Source organism: Amblyomma americanum, chromosome 3 (assembly GCF_052857255.1).
Source record: "Amblyomma americanum isolate KBUSLIRL-KWMA chromosome 3, ASM5285725v1, whole genome shotgun sequence".
In the NCBI taxonomy this organism is placed as follows: domain Eukaryota; kingdom Metazoa; phylum Arthropoda; class Arachnida; order Ixodida; family Ixodidae; genus Amblyomma; species Amblyomma americanum.
The window spans coordinates 72,871,747-72,892,294 of record NC_135499.1 but is presented as its reverse complement, the minus strand read 5'-3'; the positions used below and the strand labels follow the sequence as shown (position 1 = coordinate 72,892,294).

Sequence of the window (20,548 nt, the reverse complement as noted above, 5' to 3'; positions counted from 1 at the left end):
TGCGTGCTGAAGTATATATGTTCAGTGTGTACTAATCAGGACAGAACTTCAGCCACCATAGCATAACACGGTTTTGTAAGCTAAGTACGCCGGCTTGCTTAATTACCGGAGATGGCGAATCATTTCCCATGTATTTGCTAAAGGTAACCCAATTACCCGTAATTGCGTTCCGTCTAGTTTTCTATTGTGCTACCATAATCAAAATGGCTGTGCTAGTATATCCAAAATTTGACCGCGTAAACGCATTGTAGGCTAATAGCTTCGTTTATAATGGCACTTCTTAGAAAGCGTCTCCTAAACAAGAAGAGCGTCTTCAAATAATTCATGTAGTAATGCCAGCTTGCAAGGCCCCTCTCAAAACCCTATAAGCCGAGGTATTTATGTTTGTGAACTTGGGTGAGTTGTTCATTAATATTGTACGAATATTGCACTAAATCAGGCAGTTCTTTACAACTGTACTAGAAAATGAGTTTTTTTCTTTTTCATGTTGAGATCCATTTGCATTTTTTGCACCACTTTGCCATATTACGATGTGCGGCCTTAAAATCTACTCGGTCACTAATGGTTAATGAGGTCGTTCCGTTAATAAGTTAATTATACGTGCTTAAAGTTCGATACTCGAGTCTGCTAACGGCATTTATGACCATCTTCACCTGGACAGCATCACGACCGGCCAGCGAGTGAAAGCAGTGGCTTTCAGTGAAGGCGCACGACAACGCCGCCAATGTTGTTGACATTTATGCCTCTCTCTGAAAGGGAAGGAAGGTATGGTGCTCCTTTCAAGAGCTGCACTTGAGCAGAAGGCTGGCCGAAGTAAGCCTGTCGGTGTATTTTGATAGAATCACGTGATCATATGCAACTACTTCAAGTCGTTCAAACACCATCTTTGACAGCCGATTCAAAACACAGCGTATCTCCTTGTGGTCGAAATACGCATAGATCGGTATCTAGAAACTAAATAGTACTTTTGTGTACTTACTACGCTGGTAGTGCTATTTCCTGAATATGTAGGTATCGCTTAGGTAGATTAAAACTTAGGAGCTTCGAAGGTGTATCTAAGGCAGTTACCAGAGCTATTGAAGTTACCTTCTGCAACGTATTGTGAAATAAACGAGCGCAAATATCGTTTAATATTCGCAAGAGGTCCTACAACTGTCTAAGGCTCTCATAGGGGCCCTAATTACGTTCCTATATGTATTCAGCTATGATAATCTTCGCAAACGTTAAAGCCAAGCCCCCCCCCCCCCCCCCCCCCCCGCAAAAGGCGGTAAAATTCAAACCAAAACCTACTCGCCTTCCCACAGAAGGCAGCCAGTCTGCAAGTACAGGCCGGTGACTAAAATCTTTGCAGTGCATTGAATTCGACCACCATGCTGATTGGCAGGAGGTGCGTCTCATCTGTGCTTCAATGCGTCCGCGATGCATCCCCAATAACTTTGGCTCCAAGGCATTATTTTCAAATTGGAACAAGTGTTTCAGGTACCTTTCTTGTATATTTTTGCGAAGGATGGGTTAGAAGTGCTTTCCCTTTGTTATTTTGCTTTATTTTGTGTCGCAGCTTCCTCGCCCGCACAGAGGCACGCTGTCTTTAAAGTGGGCATAAGTATGGCGACCCTGCTTTGCAAAGTTCTCCAGTAGCGGAAATAGTGTAGCGCTATTCGTGCTTCGCTATCGTGGCCGTTGTGCCCGGGCGACAGGTAAAACCTAACACCTGGCGCTGTTCAGACGGCACGTATGACGCGCTGTGCCCACGTTCTTTGCCTCTTCCCTCGCAAAGGGTGAGAGAGAGAATCTGGTTTGGTAAGGAAAGGAAATTCGACTGGCTCACGCAACTGTTCACCAAGATAAGTGGTGTCGCGGCAAATGAGCCAGGCTGCAGGGGTAGGCATTACAGCGCATTGCAGAGCATTGCAGCGCGTGGATGAACGCGGAGAAGGGATTAGGAGGGGGGGGGGGGGGGGGAGAACTAAGGGGTTGATGGATCGACAGAGTACGAAAGGGGTCTGAATGGCCTCTGCAGAGAGTGAAGGAAAACCCGACATACTCGTCTGACGCACCCCGTCAAGAGGTAAGACAGGAGTGTAACGCTTTTTGAGGCAAGTGAGCCGATAGTGGAGAGATACTGCGTCGAAGTGCGAACGACTGAGAGGACCCCACGAATTTTATAAACTACGACGGCTCATCTCTGCTGTTAATGTGGTGTTCAAAAGTATTTTGTGAGTTGCTCAGGTTAGCCGTGCGCTGCCGCGACATTTCTGCTAATTACACATCGCTGTCACCACTGCAAATATTTAAATTCCAGTCCATGTCATTGGAGACGAGGCAGTTGAGGCCCAGCCAGGCTTTAGGCTATTTACCTCGTCTTCCAGTTTCATTTAAACAAGGAATAAAGTGAACTGAACTGAGCCAAATAAAAAGAAATGGAAGTTTTAAGGCCGTTAAACCGAGTATGACGAGCGAAAGCGCTTGGTTTAGAATTAGCTTGACTATTGCTTGCACACATCCCTAACTTCTCCTTCGAATTCGCTTGACTCTTATCTAGACATCGCCTTACATTCTGCTTCGAATTCGCTTGGCGGCAACTTTGGCACACAGTCGCCAATCTCATTTGAACTATTCATACCGGGAGACCATACAGTAGCCACCACATCTCAAAGACAATTTCTCTTAAACTTTCATACCACGTGACCTCTCCTAGCCTCACTGTATCCAAGTCATTTCATCTAAAAGGTCAAGGGTCAAGGGTCGAAGCTTCAGAGACCCATCGGCTTCTTCAGAACTGCCAATGAAGTAGTGCTCTCGCACTGAAATATTCACAGGTTAAGGCTGAGCTTGCGCGTCTTGAGTTGCTTTCGTACGTGCGCATTCTGGCGGTTGTAAGAGAGAGACGTGGTTGGAAGATGCCTCAAAATACTTCTGTAATGTTGGAAATCACTACGCAACACAATGTTGCCTAAACCATGAACGCGCCATAAACTCAGGTATAAAGCTATCAATGTGGCAACTTTTTCTGCAGGCCTCCAGCGTCGTGTATTCATGATGCAAATAAAATCGTTGTTGTTAAAGCCGCTGCATTATCGCACGGTAAACAGGTGCTGGCCACTCGCGACATATGCCACATACATGACAGGCAGCCAGCGTTCTTGAACTGTGACTACTTTCGTGGCCAGTTACGTGAACTTGCTTTTTTCAGGCGGCATCGAAGCCTGCGACTTAGCCAAGGTGCGCACTTGCTACGAGAACATCCTGGAAAGCGTTCCACTCTTCTTCGCCGTCAACTCAGCGCATGGTGACGCCGCGGAAGCCTTCTGCAGGTAGGGAACCATGCAGAAGGGATGAAGTACTGATGCCCGCGTTCCCTTCACATGGGTCACCTGGGCTTGGTGCTCCACGCAGCCTAACTCCCCTCACTCTCCTCCGTCAAAATGCCAGAGAAGCACCCAGTCTACCGTTCGCCCTTGGCCCTGTCAGCTCCCCTTATCGCGCATCTCAAATCCACATGGGAAGGTCAGAACGCTTAACTGATGGCACGCATTTCGTGGGAAGATTTCGTGCGCTCTGGCAGGCCGGCCAGCTTGGTTTGTAAGCAGAATTTCGGGCAATGGATAAAAGAAGTGTGCAGAGGATTCCTGACAAGAGCTGTTTTTATTATTTTGCTCTTAAGGTCTGTTATTATTATTAAATAAAATTAAGGCTTATTGGCTCCAGTAAACCAAAAAGGCGAGGATTGCAAAGTCAAACGAATGTACCAGGAGCGCCGGGAAGCTCGGTATACATGTTGACGACACGATGACCGAACAGTACGTTATGTGTGTAGAAAAATGACCCGATACTTTTTCTTTCCGCGTACTGAGAAACCCGATGGAAGCAGTAGGGGGCCCGTTTTCCGACTGCAACTTCGTTTGTTAAAAGGGGTGACACCGCCCAGCTCTTAGTGACCGCTGCGCCGTCCGGCCTTAACCTTGTGGCATGTGACGTTTCTTTTCACTTCACTAAACACCAACACCACGTCATAACCCAGCGAAGTCAGACATAAATGAGCGCTCGGAACGAACAACGCAGAAGTGACCGTTACCGTGCGCGTCTCTCAGGGTAGTTGATGGCATCCAATCGCCACTAATTCCGCTCGCAGGCAGCGCCCACACCGGCGCTGCCTTTCTTCAAGGTTCTTTAAGGTTCGCAGCTGGACTGACTGACTCTTTGGATACATGAGGATACCCCAGTACAAGTCCATCTCTTTTTCCAACCCCATGAGGTGCAAGTTAGTAGCATACTTTCGCAGAAAGAGCGCAGCGTACGTTTTAATTCTGGGAGAGGTTGGAGCTGTGTTGCTCTTAAAGACGATGACTGCAGTTTCTTCAAGTGGTGCGGGAAGTTGGGGCAAACATGGGTGTGTCTAAACCCTGTAAAACCTGCAAAGGACACAGCAATAATTCGCCATTCCAAACCTCTAAACAACGCGATCTTACTTTGACGCGCAAGTGAATCATGATTTCTCTTTCTTTCTCTCAATTATTAGCGTGCAGTTTGTTTCCACGAAATGCGATATGAGTGAGAGAGAGAGAGAGAGACGTCCTTTTAAGGGATAATTTAGCTGGCATTTAAAAATCGCTGGCATGCTACTCTGCGCGGGGAAGGGAATTTGGGAGGTAAAGGCGGGAGGAGAGCGGTGTGGAACAGATAAAATAAAACAAATAAAAGGCCGAAGATAAAATGCAGCATTAAATGCGTACTAAGCTGCATCGGCGAGTAATTATGTTGAATGTGAAATAATTGCAAAACATGATCAATGGCGTAGACAGGCAGAGCAGAACGGTGGGTCTAAAAATAAACATGGCGAATACAAAAGTAAGGCTCAACAGGCTAGCAAGAGAGCAGCAGTTCACAATTGGCAGCGAGGTGCTGCAAGTGGTAAATGAATAAGTCTATTTAGGGCTAGTAGTGACAGCTGATCCGGATCATGAGAGGGAAATAACTAGAAGGATAAGAATGGGGTAGAGCGCATATGGCAGGTTCTCTCGGATCATAAATGGCAGGTTACCAATATCCCTCAAGAGAAAAGTGTACAACAGCTGTATCTTATCGGTACTCACCTACGGTGCAGAAACGTGGAGGCTACCGAGAAGAGTACCCGCCGTGGCGGCTCAGTGGTTAGGGCGCTCGACTACTGATCCAGAGTTTCCGGGTTAGAACCCGACCGCGGCGGCTGCGTTTTTATGGATGCAAAACGCTAAGGCGCCCGTGTGCTGTGCGATGTCAGTGCACGTTAAAGATCCCCAGGTGGTCGAAATTATTCCGGAGCCCTCCACTATGGCACCCCTTTCTTCCTCTCTTCTTTAACTCCCTCCCTTATCCCTTCCCTTACGACGCGGTTCAGGTGTCCAACGATATATGACACAAATACTGCGCCATTTCCTTTCCCCCAAAATCAATTATTATTATTATTACCGAGAAGAGTTCAGTTTAAGTTCAGGACAACGCAAAAATGATAAGTGTAACGTTAAGAGACCGCAAGCGGGCAGAGTGGGTGAGGGAACAAACGCGTGTTAATGACATCCTAGCCGAAATCAAGAGGAAGAAATGGGGCAGGGCATGTACTGCGAAGGCTAGATAACTGCTGGTCCTTAAGGGTAACGGAGTGGATTACAAGAGAAGGCAAGCGTAGCAGCGGGCGGCAGAAATTTAGGTGGGCGGATGAGCGTGAGAAGTTTGCAGGCATACGGTGGGCGCAGCTCACAAAGGATAGGGCTCATTGGAGAGACATGGAAGAGGCGTTTGCCCTGCAGAGGGTGTAGTCAGGCTGATGATGATGATGATGATGATGATGATGATGATGATGATGATGATGATGATGATGATGAAATGATGAAATGATGAAGTGCATAGCCCGACAAATGGGCTCACAATGTTCACTGTGTGAAGAATGTATGAGGATAACATGCAAGGTGAAATTACAGCTTGTGAAGAAGTCCAATGTCCTTTAAATATGCAAATAAAAAGTTCTTTGCATGTCTCTGTTGCCTAGCTCAGACTAAGGGACCTAAAACACTGTCCATTGTTAGAGGCATTGTGGAGAGCTCCATGCGACGTTCACAATACGCACACTTGTCAGCAAACGCAGGGCAGTCAAGCAGGATATGTTCCAGAGTTTCGATCGAGCCGCAGTTTTCACAAAGCGGACTGTTCATTTGACCGAAACGGTATCGCAAGCCGTTTGTAAATGCAGCCTTCAGGCGAAGTCGGTGAAAAGTGTTTCCAGATGGCGAGGAATTCTGTGTGGGAATCTTGATCCGAGATGTGGGTAAATTGAGTAAAGGAATCGGTAGAGATGTGTCGGCAAGCTCCAGAGTTGATACATTTCTTCGGAAGCAAATCTTTAACCACTTGGGATGCATCAGATTTCGTGAAGAAGGTTCGAATGTATCTGCAAGCTATGCGATATGCACAGCTGCTATTTCGTTTGCTGCCTCAGTGCCCTTTCGCAAATACGTTCTCACCGCGATCTAGAAGCGATGTTTCTCTAAGTTTCCCGAGTATGGAAGCTAAAACTAATTCGTGCTCAAAACTATGGCAACTATGCTAAGGGCAGGCCCAGGCGGTTACAGAGAGTGCGTTGCGGAATTTTTTTAGCCCCGCATATTCGACAGTGTGGGCGCTTATTTTCCCTTTAGCTAGTAATCTGCGCAGTTTTGGCAGTAACGCGGACAGAGGCACCGTGAGCTTGGCGCTTGCGCGTTTCTCGCAGCCACTACTGGGAGTACTCGTCGTGCTTCATGAAGCCGGAGACCAAGGCCTGCCGCGAGGACGAGCTGGTCGGGAGGATGGAGGACCTCTACCGGCAAGTGAGCGCCGAGCTTTGCAACGACCCGGAGCTGAAGCTGCTCAAAAGTAAGCACGTCGGAGACGGGGCCTCTCTTGCCATACTCCAGTGCCGGCTGCAGGAATAACAAGGCACTCGGGTTACCGCGGCATTGAAAATATCTGGATTTATTTTGACAGTGTAAATGTATAGCTTACATACTGCCAGATGTACATGGTTAATGCTCGATCACAGGCACTGCTGCACCTTCCTTCAGCTATTGAGGAAGCCTGCCATTCGAATTACACATTTGTCTTGAAAAAAAAAACGTCAAATATTAACTTTTGACTCGAGCGTCGCGTCCTGGAAGAATGTCTTGGACCCCTCGTGCTGATTGGCGGGAACGGGCATTGTGCATCACCGTCAGGTGGATTTGTTGGTTTGCTCGTGTCCAGAGCTTGAAATTCGGCGCACGATATATAGTGCTGGTTGACTCGCTATAGCACGAGTGCCTTCTTGGACCAGGCGAGTCTCCTCTGGAAATTGTTTTGGTTGGTATCTTTGTTGCGATAGTAGGAGACGTCGCTCTCTGCACAGTTCTCTGCCATCCTCTGTGACGATATGGTACGAGCTGGGCGCGACCACCCCTTGGACCTGTGCATTCTATCAGCGGGGTCACTTCTAATGCAATCGCAGTCGACAAGAAAATAGTCAGGGGCGATCCAGAGTTGACTGGGGAAGTTGGGAAGAAGGTTCATAAAGCTAACTTCTAATAATGATCTGGTATTAGGATCGCACCTGTAACGAAAACGAGGGAACGAGCAACTGATTGTCTCTCACAGAGGTGCACCAAATCCAGTCCACCAGCAGAATCATGCCAGAAAAGGCTATTGTGTGGCATCGGCTCGTAACTGGAGGAACTTAAAAATGGGGCAAATGTTCGGTGGGAGCTTTGGATATATCGTCTAGCGCGTTGGAGCAGCTGCAGTACATAAAATGTTTTTGTTACCAGAAATACGTTACAGGCTAGAGTTCTACTAAATATTGTAAGGAGGCGTGGAATAAAACTCTGCGCATAATTCTGAGTGGCCATGACGCGCTCCCTCCAGTAATTTGCTCTTGAATGCATGAAGCGGAGCACCAAGATATTTTAGGTGGGAGGGGGGACGCAATACATTTCAATTAAAGCATAGCGAGGTAGCATTAAGCCGTATGAGCCGAACTACACACCCGAAAGCCTAGACATTCATCTGAGCGCCGGAGAAGGCTCCAAACAGTTCAGTCGGCGCCATGGTTTTGTCAACTCTGGGCTTACCAATGTTCAATAAGGCGATAATCAGTATAGGCAGAAACTTTCATTTCTTTTGCGAAGAGAGCATAACTATGGATATAACTGTTTTGCAGAACACTAAAAAAAGCAGCTCCCGTTAAAGGGCAAACTGTAGCGGTGACAAACGAGCCTTGCTTCACGGATGTCCAGATCGTCACTGCAGGTTCTGACAGGCGACCATAAAAAATGAAACCAGTAAAACGGTTGCTGCAACTAAGTTGCGTCCCTTTAAGTACACTTGACCCGGAAGTCTCATATACATCGAAGACTTTTAGTTTATAGACAACGAGAGGCATCTATAAAAAGTCAGTATGGGCTCCGTGCGCTGGTATGGTGGCGCCAGCAGCGATCACATCGCCAGCGCCGAATCGCGGCACTCGCGGCATTAACCGGACGCTCAGTCATGGCCGGTCTCTCGAGGGGAGAGCCCGCGCTCTCCTCGATACTGGCCGTGGTGGCCCTGCGCCTTCCTCCATGCCGGTGCGTTCGCATCAGCCCGGCCGCATAGCAGACGAGCACTAACCGCGATCAACGCCTGCTTCTCTGCGGATTTGAAGCATTGACGACACCGCTGCTATATTTAGTTTCAATTGCTTTCAGGTTGTGCTGATCACCGATGCCGAGCAGCCATGATTGTGTTGCAGTCCCGACGGCACTGCAATATTTGGCAGCGCAGTTGACCTTATTGAGATTAATTAAGTACCTTTACAGTTTGAGAAACAAGTCTCTGATTGACTCAGATAATGAAATCAGCTAATTTACACCCACTGTGACGTCCACTATGTGAATGGTCGGCTAGAATTGCTAAAAACGCACTTACTACACATATCAGATTACAATGCTCTACATCCTGCAGGATGGTCACTGCTTTACTTTGTGTATTCCCCTCAGAGAAGCATAGCTCTAAGCATACAAAAATACGATGGGTTTCTTGCTAAATATCTTCCACAGTTAGAGGACTTTCATTTCAGGGATTTCGTGAAGGCACCAATTACATGAATTATTTCGGTCGTATTTCGCTTTTGGTAAATACCTAACTCTAGAAAGGCCGCGGAGGTGGCTCAGTGGTTATCGTGCTCAGCTGCTGACCTAAATGACTCGGGTTCGATCCTGGTTGCGGCGGTCGCATTTCGATGAAGGCATAATTCAAGAGGCCCGCGTACTGCGCGATGTCAGTGCACGTTAAAAAAGTCCAAGTGGTTCAAATTATTTGGAACCTCCTACTTGCGCCTCTTATAGTCTGAGTTGCATTGCGACGGTAAACTTCATTAAAATCAAAATATTAATTCCAGAAATTAAGGGTTTAGCGATGTTGTGAAATCCAAGAAATATATATAGATAAATTTGAACCACTCTCTATTTTTACTTTCCCTCGTCCAGAACAGGATTTGAGATCTCAGAAATGCAACAAATAAGGATACAAAATTTTAAACCACTGTAGGAAATAAAATGATTGAAATAAATACACAAACCTTAGGTGAAACAATGTGAAAACAACATAAGTATACTCAGAAGTACGACGTCGCTCCCACAGCATACACACAAGCACAAAAAACTAGAAACAAAATTGACTCGCTGAACCACAGATGAGCATAACAAACGAAGACTCAGACTTCAGATGCTAGCTCCAAGAACTTCACCGTAGACCATTTCCTGTGACTGACTGAGCGCATTCCTTCCCTCTACATAAAGACCTAAAGCAACTCCTACCAATGATGGCACGTTCAAAACACCCTATTCAGTGTCAACCCTTTCCCATTTCACACTCAATTTAATTCCACAGTGTACTCATTTCCAGCAGACCCTCTGTGCGTGAGCGAGCATGCACGATGTCCAAAGAAAGTATTAAAATATTGTTACGGGGAAATACTATTTACATTTAATTACAAGTGTTGGGGGTTAGAATATAGAGTTCCTAGCAGGAAGCATCAACACGAACAATGGAGCTTCTTCTTCTTCTTCTCCTCAAGTAATATGGCACATACCCACGTGGGGGGGATTGGCCAAGGTATAGGGTAGAATGCCAATGAAGCATTTGCGCGGGGAAGGAAACGTCAGAAGACTGAATCAAGATAAAAAAAAAATTGGGAAAAATAAAATGAATTCAAGAGGTATGAGTCATCCGGAATAAAATCAATCTAGCCTTTTTTGGACATGCGAAAGAATTTTGTGTATAGCTAACAAGATAATCGATTAGTTGCACTTATGTAATCGTGAAGGTAGCCGCATACACTGCTTAACGGGAATCCCTTGGCACTCGCACCGAACGATAGAAGAACTGTAAGAGACAGAGGCAGTCCTAGTCTCGAAAGAGGAACCTCCAGATACTGCTTTCTCTGAACCGCGAACCGCCGGCAAGAGAGGAGAAAATGATCGATTGATTCAACTTGCCCACATGATACACAAAGGTTTGTCGCAGCGAACCCGCACCTGCATAAGTACAAGTTTAAGTGAGGGATTCTACATCGCAGGAGCGTCATGGACACTTCACAAAGCCTTGACTTACACCACCGGATATTCCATGGGTACTTTAGGTGTTGAAAGTCCACGGTATTCAGCAACGGATCACTCAAAGTGGCTGAAATATGTTGGAACCGCTGGAAACGTGAAGCTGCTAACAGAATGAGGTGAGGGACGGGACATATTACAGGTGCGCTGAGAGCTGACCTTGCCAACAAATCAGCCACCTCGTTAAAATAGACGCCTGAATGCCCAGGTACCCAGACCAAACGGATCTCGCGCACTGTGCTCGGAACAAAAAACCTAAGTGAACGAGTCAAGAAAGATTTTTCCGAATTTTGGAGAGAGACAATAACTGAAAGGCAGTCTGTGAGAATAAGAACCCGTGCGACATGTCTGGGAATTTTGAGAAGAGCCAAACCAATGGCCAAAAACTCTGCGAAGAATATAGGAGTATAATCAGGGATACGAACGGAGTAGCTCCAATCTAGATCCTGCGAATATATGCCAATCGCCGCCTTCTCACAGCTGCCGGAGGCATCAGTGGAGAGAACAGTATGATGTGGAAAATTCTGTAGGTGTTCAGTAAGAAGACCATTTAGGGTATGTGCGGGCATATGCTTCGCATGGGACGGGAAAATAAAGTCGTAATAGAAGACGGGATCAGCCTGCGTGTCAGCAACTCGTTGCAAGGAGATCAGATCAACCTGAAGCGGAGCTAACAGATTCTGCGTGAACCTAACTTGCGGAAGCTGATAACGTGGCCAGTGATTAGTCAAAAAAAGGTGTGGTTGGGATACAAAAATTGGAATACTAACGCTTCTTCTTCTTCTTCTTCTCCTCAAGTAATATGGCACATACCCACGTGGGGGGGATTGGCCAAGGTATAGGGTAGAATGCCAATGAAGCATTTGCGCGGGGAAGGAAACGTCAGAAGACTGAATCAAGATAAAAAAAATTGGGAAAAATAAAATGAATTCAAGAGGTATGAGTCATCCGGAATAGAATCAATCTAGCCTTTTTTGGACATGCGAAAGAATTTTGTGTATAGCTAACAAGATAATCGATTAGTTGCACTTATGTAATCGTGAAGGTAGCCGCATACACTGCTTAACGGGAATCCCTTGGCACTCGCACCGAACGATAGAAGAACTGTAAGAGACAGAGGCAGTCCTAGTCTCGAAAGAGGAACCTCCAGATGCATTAACCTCCTCTTCTTCGTTCGTCCTTTCACGCGAGAGGCCACTTCGTCTTCCACTGCCACTTCATCGTAACAATATATTCGGTACCTTTTGCTGCAGTGTTTTTATAGCTGTTGTGACATTGCTAAACAGAGCAGTAGGTCGAGCACCCATAATTATCCAAGTTTGCTTTCGCCTTCGAACGAAACACCTCACCGCTCGCCTCGCTCACTGCTAACTGAATCAGAGAGCTGCGTCGGCTGCGTCCGCCTTTCGCCACCGCTGCTAACCAGGTGGCGCCATTCGCGCGCATCAAACTGCAGCGCACGGAGCCTACAGTCTATTAGAGTCTGGAAATTCTATTGTTGAATTCCAATGGCAGATCCGGATCAAGCTTTTCTCCTCTGTTGGGAGCAATCATATTCCAATGGCAAAATGGGAGTGCGAGTTGTCTGTTCCAATGGCAGATCGGGATCAGACGTCGATCCCTGATCGCTCCGTGGAGCAGCGATATTTGCTCCGCCGAAATCGGCAGATTTGACCGGAACCCCGCGCGACGTTTTAGTTTCCCGCGTCTGCTTCCGGTCACGACCGGCCGCTGCCTTCTTGTCGTGGCTACGCGGTGATCCGGGCAACGTACAAGCAGTATTTTTGACTTTTTTAATTGAATTCTCCCAAATGTAATTATTTTTCGTTTTGTTCGCGTCCGCACAAGTTAAAACAAAAAACTTTTCTTAACAGGATGTCAATTCCATCGCGGTCAATTCTTTGTGAGCGCTTTTTAGACCAAAATCGTTGACTTGTTTGAACCTCCCGCGCTTTCTGACGTCAGACGACGCGTACTATCTAAGCCTAGCAGCTCTGTAAATAAGGAAGCAGTCTGAAAATTTGGCGTGTTTCATCACTAGAATATTGTGGGGCGAGCATCATCACACAAAGCGAAAGCTTCGTGCGCTTTTTGTTTGCCGTGAACGTGAGAGACAGAGTGGCGGCAAGGACGAATCGCTGGTGAAGCGAGAGGCCGCGCTTCGATGGGCGCCGCCATGTTGCCTGAACTTGGAGCTATTCTTGCGCTGAAGTGCCCCCGCGGGAGAGCATGCATTTTATTGGCAAAATGGGAGGGAGTGATCTCCGCCTGAACTACGCGCTCCGTTTGTGATCCGGCGGAGCGCTCTCGATCTGCCATTGGAATTCAACATATATCTCTTTTTTTTTTTCAAGGCCGGTGTAAGGCCGCGCTTCACTAACGCGTACATTTTTTTCATTCCCTTGGCTTGCGGTCACTGCGGGCCTCCAGTCTACGCTCCCCCCCCCCCCTACCCGCGTGCCTTCCCCTCCCCCTTCCCCTACCCCCGCAAGCAGTGGCAAAGGCGCAGAAGGCACTGGCTGCTTGACCGCTTTGACGGCCAAAGACACCTTGCTTTGTTAAGCGCACCAAGAAAGCATGCGAGGCGCACACAACGAGCACGTGGCGCCGCTTGGTCTTAGGCAGCATACCCACTGCGGCAGAATGCGGACCACCTCGCATTCCGCGATGGGCCTCTTTTTTTTCTTTTTTTGGCATTCTCGATGGCACCGAAGCGTCGCGGTTCTCCGCCGTCTGACATTTCTGCGGTGAGCCAGTAGATCAGTGGTCCCACCAGTTAGCTAAAAAAAACGTTTCATCCTTCAAGAGGCGACGCGCGGGTGCGGCAGGGAAGGGGGAAAGCATCAAGCAATAAGGGTGAGAACTCCCCCCCCCCCCCCAACCAGGGAGAGGGTTTTCGGAATGTTTTCTGTATGTGCTTCTTTTTCTTTTTAGCCAAGCCCAGGGCTCAAAGTTGGGTCCAACCTTCAGAGGCTGTGGCTACTATCTCCATTGGTTATCGAAGCTTAGGGCGGGCCTCGAAATATGCCCGCCCTAACTTCTTTGTTTGAAAAAGCTTTAGCATTGCATGTAAAATCATTGTAGGGCAGTCTTGTCTTGTTGAGCTAGAGGCTCCTTGCAGTGGCACGTAATTGTACAGACCTAGACTCTAACCTCGGGTCGATGAGTAAGGTCTTGTCGAGTTTCTCTGTGTGAGATCTTTTCTTTTAAGTTACAGTTTGACTAACTGTGTGACTCAACTTGTAACGCAGTTCGCCCTTGTACATTCTGTAAATATATTTTCTCTTTGTCTTCATCATCTGGCATCAATCATCGTCTGCTCCTTCAACACCGTCGAATTCACGTTTGGAGAGGTCCTGTGCCCCTCCGAAGAAACGCAAAGAACCATCTTTGAATTTACTGGCGGGCAATTGATGACAAAGGAATAAAACTGTTCAGGATGGAAAACAACAAAAATAGATAATGGTATATTTATTTGCGAAAGTTTCTCTTTACAGCGCTCTGTAGCGTAGAGCTCGGGGTTCAAGTTTTCAAATTTAGCGTGAAGCGTAACGCACCTTACAGTTAAACATAGTCGCCATAAAAATGCAACCGCCGCGGCCCGGAAATCAAAACAAATTATCCGTCCATAAGATAAATTCGGTTCAACAGCACATCTCAAAGCTTATAAGTGCAGAAGATAAACGACTACATGCCCTAGCAGTATGCATTTGATACGAAGAGGGGTCACGGGGCATGCAAGTCGCGGATAGACGTGGTTTTCTCCGTCCACACACGCTTCTGTGCTTAGTGCCAAATTTGCAGAGAAAGCGAGCCTCTGTTCACGCTGCCTGCGGGTATGCATGCAGGCTTCGGTGTCGAGGGAGACTGCAGCCCGTTGGAGGTCATCAGGCAGTGCGCGGACCAGACCCTGCAGACGTTCTACAGCACGAGAAACGAGTCATCTGCCTGCCGGTATAAGCCAAAAGCTCAGCGGCATACCATCAGGGGACGGTCGCTCTTTGCGACACCTTTCTGTCAGCCACTCCAAGTGAAAAATGTGGCGCCTGGCTAACTATAATCTTTGAAGAGGGTTTTTCTTGAACTCGCAACAACACTCCCTAAACACAACTTCAACTTTCCTCAACCTGCTGCTCCTGCTGTGATGCCTCTGCCGTGTACACGTCCAATAACTCTTAGCCGCTTTCCTGCTTGGCTCAGTAGATCTGCCACAGCAAAGAGAAATCTTGCACATTGCTTTGCATTCAGAGAACTTTGGGTCGCCGTCTTCCCAAAGCAATGCGCGCAAAAATTTCAATCTCCTTGCTTTGGTTTGGTTTGGTTTAAGGGGGTTTAGCGTCCCAAAGTGACTCAGGCTATGAGAGACGCCGTAGTGAAGGGCTCCGGAAATTCCGACCACCTGGGGTTCTTTAACGTGCACTGACATCGCACAGTACACGAACCTCAAGAAATTCGCCGCATCGAAATTCTACCGCCGCGGCCGGGATCGAACCCACGTCTTTCGGGCCAGCAGCCGAGCGCCATAACCACTCAGCCATCTCGGCGGCTCAACCTCCTTGCGTCCTGTTGAAAGAAGCCCAAAATAATGGTTTTGTAGAGCTCGGCCAACCTGATGTTGAGGCGGTGGAAACATTGTTTCTGATGCCCCTGTGGAACAATGCCTCATAAACCTTGTCTTCTGTTCGCCGTTATTTCGAAGTCAGAATCGTAGCAAAATTCAGTAGCTGATTTTTCGTGTAGCGGCATCTAAGGGTTTTAACATAACCAATTTGATAGCTCGTTGGAGGTGACCAAGGACAAACTGTCCTCGTCCTTGAAGCGGGAACAGTTGTAATTGTCCACTGATACTTATGAGCTGTGCCAACGACGTACTACATGCGTAACACAAGAGGGTAGATGTGTACGCCAGTTGGTGAGACATCACGAGGCTATACACTGCAGCAGCGGAAGGAGGCAGGACGACACCGCCCTGCGTCGTCACCTTCCTCTGTCCTGTGTCTGTGCTCCTGGCTGTATCCGTATTTAGGGCGAGCAGAACAAAGTTTCACAAATCTGTAAAAACTTGAATTTCACAAGACTCCTGCAGTGAGCAGCACCCATTCTTTTTTTTTTTACTGAGCCCATAGCAACGAACTTCTAAGGCAAATTTTTGCAGTCACTGTTCCGCAAGCTATATTTGCATATTGCTGAGTAGAATGATAATATCAAGTCGGATGTATGACATTTTAGTGTTCCCTTGACAGATGTATGCAATTATTTTCGTGTTCTCGAAGATACTTCCATGCAGGGTCTAGGTGGCCTGGCTAACATCGCAGGAGTGATTTTTATGAGCATGACAGTCGACTAAACTGCGCTTTAGGAAAACAGGTGGTTGAAATGGTTTACTTCTTAGACTTGCGCCAAGCTTTCCATGTTCCCCACCTATGTTGGATGCCGAGCCTGACATCACGCACGCGCTGGTTGCTTTCAGAATGGACCTGCTTCAAAAGCAGTAAAGAGTGAGGATGATACCAATTATGGTTTCGTGTTTCACTGCAATAGTCCTAGTAGCATCAGTTTGCATGACCGTAGTCATGTTTGAAATACATTTTAGGTGTGGAGGGTAATATATCGGTCTTATAAAGGAGTTTCACAATTCCGGCCGCCGCGGTCAAATTTCGATGGAGGCGAATTTCTAGAGGCCCGTGCACTTGCGATGTGGGTGGACGTTAAAGAACCCTTGGTGGTCGAAATATCCGCAGCCCTTCTCTACGACGTCCCTCATAGCCTGAGTAGCTTTGGGAAATTAAACTCCCATAAACCAAACCAAAAGCTTTACAAATGGCGTGAAAAGCTAGGCTGGATGTGCACAATTTGCTTAGTGGATAATCACTTAAGATTCACTCTTTTCAAGCCAAAGCTCAGAATCAGGTTTCTTAGAGCCTCAAAGGACATTAAAACTGGTTAAACCTGAAAGTTAAGGATCTGTGTGTGAGGGCTGCGAGTCAGCTCTTGCACCTTTTCGCAGCACTCTGGAGCTGGGCCTGGTGCGCTGCCTATCTGACCCGTCCAGCATGTGTCGCCAACCCATCCAGCGAGAGCCGCTAGCTAAACGCTCCGTCGCCGCTTTCATGAGTTGGCACGGCTGCCAGGGACCTCCGCCTGCTTCCACAACCCCTCGTAAGTGCGAGAACCCTTCCAACGCAGTTGTCTGCCGTCGTCGTGCTCGTATCATGTTCTTTGCTCCAAACACCGCTTGGGGAACTCGTTTAATATTGGCTCATGACACCGCATTTGTTTCGTGCTCAAGAGTGCACCATCGATGCAAGCCAGATATACTGAAACCTGAAACAGCGCCCTAGGTTTGTAATACCACCCTGTAAAAAACTACGCGGTCAATAAGGGATTTGTTTTTCGATAAAGCAACGGGCTGGTCTGCGGAAACAAAAAAAGCTACAGCCATTTCTGGATACCCGAAAGAGGTCTAAATCATGGAATGCTTGACGGAAGTCGAAGCGCTATACGAACGTAGCTGCAGCTCTGGCACATATCAAGTTGTGAGCTGTCTATGCGTGCACTTTTGAAAGAAAAAATTATCGTGCGCACGAACACTCCAGAGTGCTTCGTTTACTTTACCACACCTGCACTTAAACTTCATATAAATAAATCCTTAAATTTCTGGGTCTGTGACATCTAGCATGCTTCCACGGTCAAACACGAAGCATGCATTTAGTCAATACAGGCATCAGCGTTCGCTTTCCTTAGTCAAAGCGCAGGGGATCAAAAGTGCCGCATTTCAACCACGTCGAGTCGCACCAGCGAGGTTTGCGGTTTATGAACGATTCCTGCAGCTCATTGCCATGGCGAATAATTCATAAGTACGTAGTGCGTGGCTTCCTGAATGAAACCAGATTGAACTTGACCTGATATTAGAGTTTGATTTATTGAAGCTGCAGTACCCCGTCCCATTGGTCTTGAACCGCTAAGGAAACGCAGTTGCGAGAATATGCATTTATCGCAAAATCCAAAGTTCTGCTCCGTTCCTTTCGCAGTGTACACAAGGTGCGTCCCATAACATCGAGTCGTGGCTCCTACTTCTTCGTGGGCACTGCGATGACAAATAATGCGCGTGGCTGTCTAAAAGTACTTCATTTCTTGTTTCTTCTCCAAGACGTAGCAACGGTAGTAGTATGGCAACTCGCCACGATAGTACCTGCTGAAAAAAAAAACATTATTTTTGGATCACATGGCCCCACGTGGCACATTTAGGGGACGGCTCTCTCCTTGTCGCTCTCGGCTTTCCTGGGCCAGGTTCACTCGGATAATGCCCCAAGTTTTCAGTTGCGACACATCATGGCGACGTCACTCGCCTAAGAACTAGCCCCTTTAGGACTCCTTCGGGCGCCATTATCAAGAAGATGCAGATGATTACACTTTCTAAGTATTTTCTATTAACTCCAGGAAGTGTTCCCTGCGCCCTGCTTACAGCCACACAAGCGTGACAGCGGAAGCGGAAGTGCAGCCCACGGCAGCAGCAGCGCGGAGCAAACACGGGGGGAAAACCATTCGCAAAGCGCAAACATGACTCCACAGTCTTTGCTTGTATCGTGAGCATGCTTTTCTTGACATGAGTTCCAAGTGTGCCCCTTTAGCACGCAAAGGTTACCGCCATCGTAACGCGGTGAACGCCCGAACTCGCTGGATGTATTTCCCCGCATTCCATGACGATTCCTTTCATTTCACTGGCCAATACAGAAACTCGCATGTACAGAGGTGAGCAATATGGGAGTGAATAAAATTTATGCACAAAACTGGGATTTGTTCTTATTTCTACGCTAATCCATAGAACGACTTTTAGATTTTATATGCCAGGAAGGAAACTAACGAGAAAACAGAACAAAAATCTGTTCTTGGCTGAAATAGTTATGGAGCGATCAACCAATCAACGCTCGAACTTTGTCCCCTGCCATGATGCTCGGCGATTGTGCTACTCGCGTCGCCCCCTGTGCTCGCCGCGGGAGCTACGAAGGATCACGAGCACAATGAACTCGGTGAATGCGCCTGCAGGACCGGTTGATCCTTTCCTGGAGGAGTGTCCCTTCCAGCTACACGAGCTCTGCTTGGTGCAGGGCTTGGACGTGGCGCGGGCCATGCTGCTGCTGTACGGACAGCCCGGCAGGAACCTGAGCCACTTCTACGCTGAGACCTGCGGGTGAGTGCAGCCGGCACTCCGAGTTGTTGTTGTTTGCCTCACAACGAGTGGGGAACGTGTGCAACAGCATCCAAATAACTTCCTCTCCTTCATCGCCTGAGCTCGAATGACGCTGGCACTTAACTGAAACTTATGTTACTATTAAGATTGCCTCGTGCCATCAGAACTGATGGCATCGGGTGTTCACATATCGCTTGTCTGCAGCGAGGATTGTAAACAACCTAATTTTCGCGTTTATCGCCTGTCGCATTCAACTGACTAGACATTGGCCCTGCGAATAATTTCGGAAATGTGGCTGTCTGCAGTAAACATCAAAACTGAGGTAAGAAAATGCGAAATAAATCTCTTTCAAGATGAACACCTTGCTCCAGACTAAAACCATACCTAACAAGTCTGGACAAAGACGTTTTTGAAGGGAAAAAGCTGATGCGCGCAATTTTTTTCAAATATTGCAAGATTTCACTGTAAAATTCAATATATCTGCAGGCTTGAATTTCTTGCTGTTAACGTTTTTACAGTCATCAAAAGCGTCCCCCTTTGATTTTCTATCGCAGTCTTAAGTGCTTACTGCGAGCGATGGAAACACTGTAAAAGAATTATTTTGCTGCATATCGAAAAAAATGGCCGCTACTTTACAATTTTTTAATATTAAAAATTTCTGTCCAATAATGTTGGAGATGATAAATGAAAAATGCGGCAGATCTGCCTGTGAGCGAGTTCTTCTCCAGAAAGGAATTTCCCGCCGTTTGTAGAAGCGGCTGTCCTTGCACTTCACTTCTGAATACTTCAACAGTCGCTGGAAGGGAAACGAAGCTGCCTTCCTGACCCTCCACTAAATATTCCCTTTCCTCGTTTTACGATCATCCGATTCTTCGTGGGCGCTCCCTCCTCTCTCCATAAAGTGTTCCTCTCCATCCCGGAGCACAATTGTCGCCACCGCTTTTGACCGCTTTTGTGAGTCGGACTTCGTATTCGCCCGCGGGGATGACGGGAGTTTATAAGAAAAAAAAGCGTTTAGGTCCGGGCTGAGAATGGGGAATTAGACAGAACTTGACAGTCACTTCGAAACATCTCCTCCTTTTATATACTGATGTGGTTTATCTGTACGGTCAGTGCCATGACAGCAGGGCACGACGTAGAGCTGTGGCTGGTTCCTGTCTTCGCAGCGTCCTGAATCTCGCAATATTTCGCCGAAGAAACGAGCGTTAAGGCGCCTGCCACATGTGCGTTGCGAAATGTAGCGCACGCCAAACACCCTTAAACGGCGACTTTAGTCGAATCTGCGAAGTATTGTGCTCGCGAAAATTAAGTCGTCTACTGTATATCCTCCTTCGTTGCTAAACAGTGCGGGAAGACAGAACAGAACAAAGAAAGACTACGTAACACAAGCGTTGACTCGCAAATGATTTGTTATTCGGAGAAATGATCCTTATAAGCTTTCCTTTCCAGGAAAGCGAGAAAATACGTGCGTTTTTTATTTGTTTCACACGGAAAGTAAAGCTTATAAGGGCCGTTTCTCCCAATCAAAAAATAATTTGCGAGTCAGCGCTTGTGTTGCAGGTGCTTTCTTTCGTCTGGCCTGTCTTCCCGCACTGTTTAACAACAAATCAGTACCAATTTGCTCAAATAGCTGCCTTATGTACAGTGTATCCTGATCGGCTGCTTTACTGCGAGGCATAACCGAAGTCATCTCAGAACACGGACCAATGATTGGCTGCGT

The 20,548-nt window shown here is 47.3% G+C and overlaps 1 protein-coding gene across 2 annotated transcripts in view; it reads left to right on the top strand.

The window, feature by feature from the left end:
* The window catches only part of LOC144124666 (uncharacterized), a 43,129-nt gene that overhangs the window by 9,032 nt on the left and 13,549 nt on the right, over nucleotides 1–20,548 (top strand). For both annotated transcript variants that reach the window (XM_077657484.1, XM_077657485.1), the window contains 5 exons: nucleotides 3,194–3,314; nucleotides 6,746–6,888; nucleotides 14,486–14,591; nucleotides 16,645–16,796; nucleotides 18,684–18,828. In XM_077657484.1, coding sequence (XP_077513610.1) covers nucleotides 3,194–3,314; nucleotides 6,746–6,888; nucleotides 14,486–14,591; nucleotides 16,645–16,796; nucleotides 18,684–18,828 — 667 coding nt within the window. The remainder of the gene's footprint in view (nucleotides 1–3,193; nucleotides 3,315–6,745; nucleotides 6,889–14,485; nucleotides 14,592–16,644; nucleotides 16,797–18,683; nucleotides 18,829–20,548) is intronic.